The sequence below is a fragment of the Trypanosoma rangeli genome, assembly GCF_003719475.1.
Source record: "Trypanosoma rangeli strain AM80 chromosome Unknown Tra_15.4_contig_00975, whole genome shotgun sequence".
NCBI lineage: Eukaryota > Euglenozoa > Kinetoplastea > Trypanosomatida > Trypanosomatidae > Trypanosoma > Trypanosoma rangeli.
The window spans coordinates 138-2,327 of record NW_021706723.1 but is presented as its reverse complement, the minus strand read 5'-3'; the positions used below and the strand labels follow the sequence as shown (position 1 = coordinate 2,327).

Here is a 2,190-nt window from a genome sequence, read left to right as displayed (position 1 = left end):
TTGAGGGCGAGGCACCGGGATCACGACGCATGTCTGGTTGGGTTGCGTTCGGTTGGTATGCGCGACTGATACGTTGAGGGCGAGGCACCGGGATCACGACGCATACTGGTTGGGTTGTGTTCCGGGTTGGTATTGCGCGACTGATACGTTGAGGGCGAGGCACCGGGATCACGACGCATGCTGGTTGGGTTGCGTTCCGGGTTGGTATTGCGCGACTGATACGTTGAGGGCGAGGCATCGGGCTCAGGATGAGTGCCGCCTGATTCATTATTTGTATCTGCATTGTCTGGATCCTTCACCAGTGGCGGGGCAACGACTGGTATTGGGAGGGCCCAGGTGTTAGGGAAGGCTGCGCACACGTCGGCATATTTGGGGCACCTGATGCTCCCCCCGCTCCAGTCGCCCCCTGACGGCGTGACCGTCTCGCCTTCATTGCAGTCGTACCACGTGTCGTCGCCAAGGAACTGCACCCTCAGCTTACCCCCACTGCACTGCGTGTTCACGCACACATCGCCAATCTCTTCGTTTTCAAAAAGAAGCCTCTCCGCTTTTACGCACCGTGAGCTCGAGCCAATGAAGCTTCCAGGGAACCTATGACGGTTTCCGTTTATACACGCAGTCGCCACACGCTCAACAATATACGGACAAAACTCCATAAACTTCGATGCACCTCCAAGTAGGGGGTCATCAAAGTACTGAAACTGTGGTAGAAAGCTCGTTTGGTGAGTTTTTAGGTTACATGTCCCCAGAGAAAGACGGTCATACGTGCAGAGTAGCCCTTGTGTATTCGACAGTTGTTTACAGAACATGTCAGGGTAGTCGGTGCGGCCATTGGTCAAGCACTTATTTTCCAGCAACCCGCAGCCAGAGTTATTGCCCCACCGCAACGACTCCGCCATGTCGTAGTTAGCCTTGTACACACCCATGTCCTCAAATGCCGCAAGCGTGAATGCCGAGTAATACGTGGGCGGGGCCTGAGGATTCATAAACTCGTCCCATGCGTTGCGTTTCTTCCAATGGTTCAGGTCGGGCTTCTCACCTTTCCCCTCGTCCAGCTCCATGCCCTCAAGTGTGGGGCAGTTGTAGTACCTCTTCGCCAGCTCCTTCACCTTCGGTGAGGAAATTACCCACACATATTCTTTCCCTCGCACATTGGGGATATGGGAGATCATATTGAACCTCTTAAACTGTTCGTGCGAAAACCCAAGAGCGTGCCCAATCTCGTGCGCTGCAGTACGAACAGCTTCATTAGTGGCCTCTATGTACTGGGAATTGATGTTTACGGCGCCAGCGTACGGGCGTCCGTCCTTCAGAGTGAGGCAGTGAGACGCCCATGCAATGGCACTTCCACTCACGAGAGTGTCGATGTAGAGAATCAGGTCGGCGCCGCTCACACCGATCGTGTGGTGCCAGGGAGGGATGGTGAAATTGCTGCACAGCCCTAGACCTTTCTTTGGTATGTGGATGGGACCCTCCAGAGGCCTCACGGACAGACGATCGGTGTGCATCTTAATTGCGGCCGGAAGGAGTTGCTTCAAAAGAATGTCCTTCTTCGCCTCCGTCAACACCATGTCCTTTGTGCATTCCTTCCAGCTGTTACCGACCAGGCGCCATTGCTTCCCGGGGAGGCAGTGCTTCAACTGATCGTCCATGTCCTTCGTGGACACTTTGATGCGGATCGGGGCCCACTCACTCCCTACGCCTTGTGCGGCGACGGTGTACGCCTGCATCTCGCCCTGTCCTCTGCGCGGCACATCACGCACCACCACACTCGGCGGCGGGAACCTCCCCATCATCTCGTCAAACCCGCAGCGGTGCTTCCGGACGGAATCGGCAGCGAGGCACCCAGCGGCACAACACACCAACATCAGCAAAAACACCGCCAGTGATAGAAACGGCATGCTGCGGGGTGGGTGGCACATCGCTTGAAGAAACTCCCCGTGTTGCTTCCGTTTGAACATCAGCAGCGGCATTATTAGTGGTAGCAGTAGTAGCAGTAGTAGTGGCGCAGACCTTTCCACAGGAAGAAAAAAAAAAAAAAGCACAACGATAGGCAATGCCCTCACCCACAGTTGGGCACACCGAAAAGAACAGCGACAATCCAAAAAACGAAGGCCGCATTAGCGAACGTGTGGGCCGCACGATCTCACACTCGCCGCCGCCCATAAAAAACGGCAGCCGCAAAGAAGG

General features: G+C 55.4%; 1 protein-coding gene across 1 annotated transcript, besides 1 other annotated feature; it reads right to left on the bottom strand.

Annotated features, from left to right (window-relative positions):
• Nucleotides 1-20: 20 nt before the first annotated feature.
• On the bottom strand, nucleotides 21-1,961 carry TraAM80_10452 (leishmanolysin; the record flags this gene model as incomplete). The annotated part of the gene is made up of 1 exon (XM_029387069.1): nucleotides 21-1,961. The coding sequence occupies one exon, from the start codon at nucleotides 1,959-1,961 to the stop codon at nucleotides 21-23; it is 1,941 nt and encodes a 646-aa protein (XP_029233087.1).
• A 12-nt stretch (nucleotides 1,962-1,973) lies between these two features.
• Nucleotides 1,974-2,004: a microsatellite.
• Between the last annotated feature and the right edge of the window lie 186 nt (nucleotides 2,005-2,190).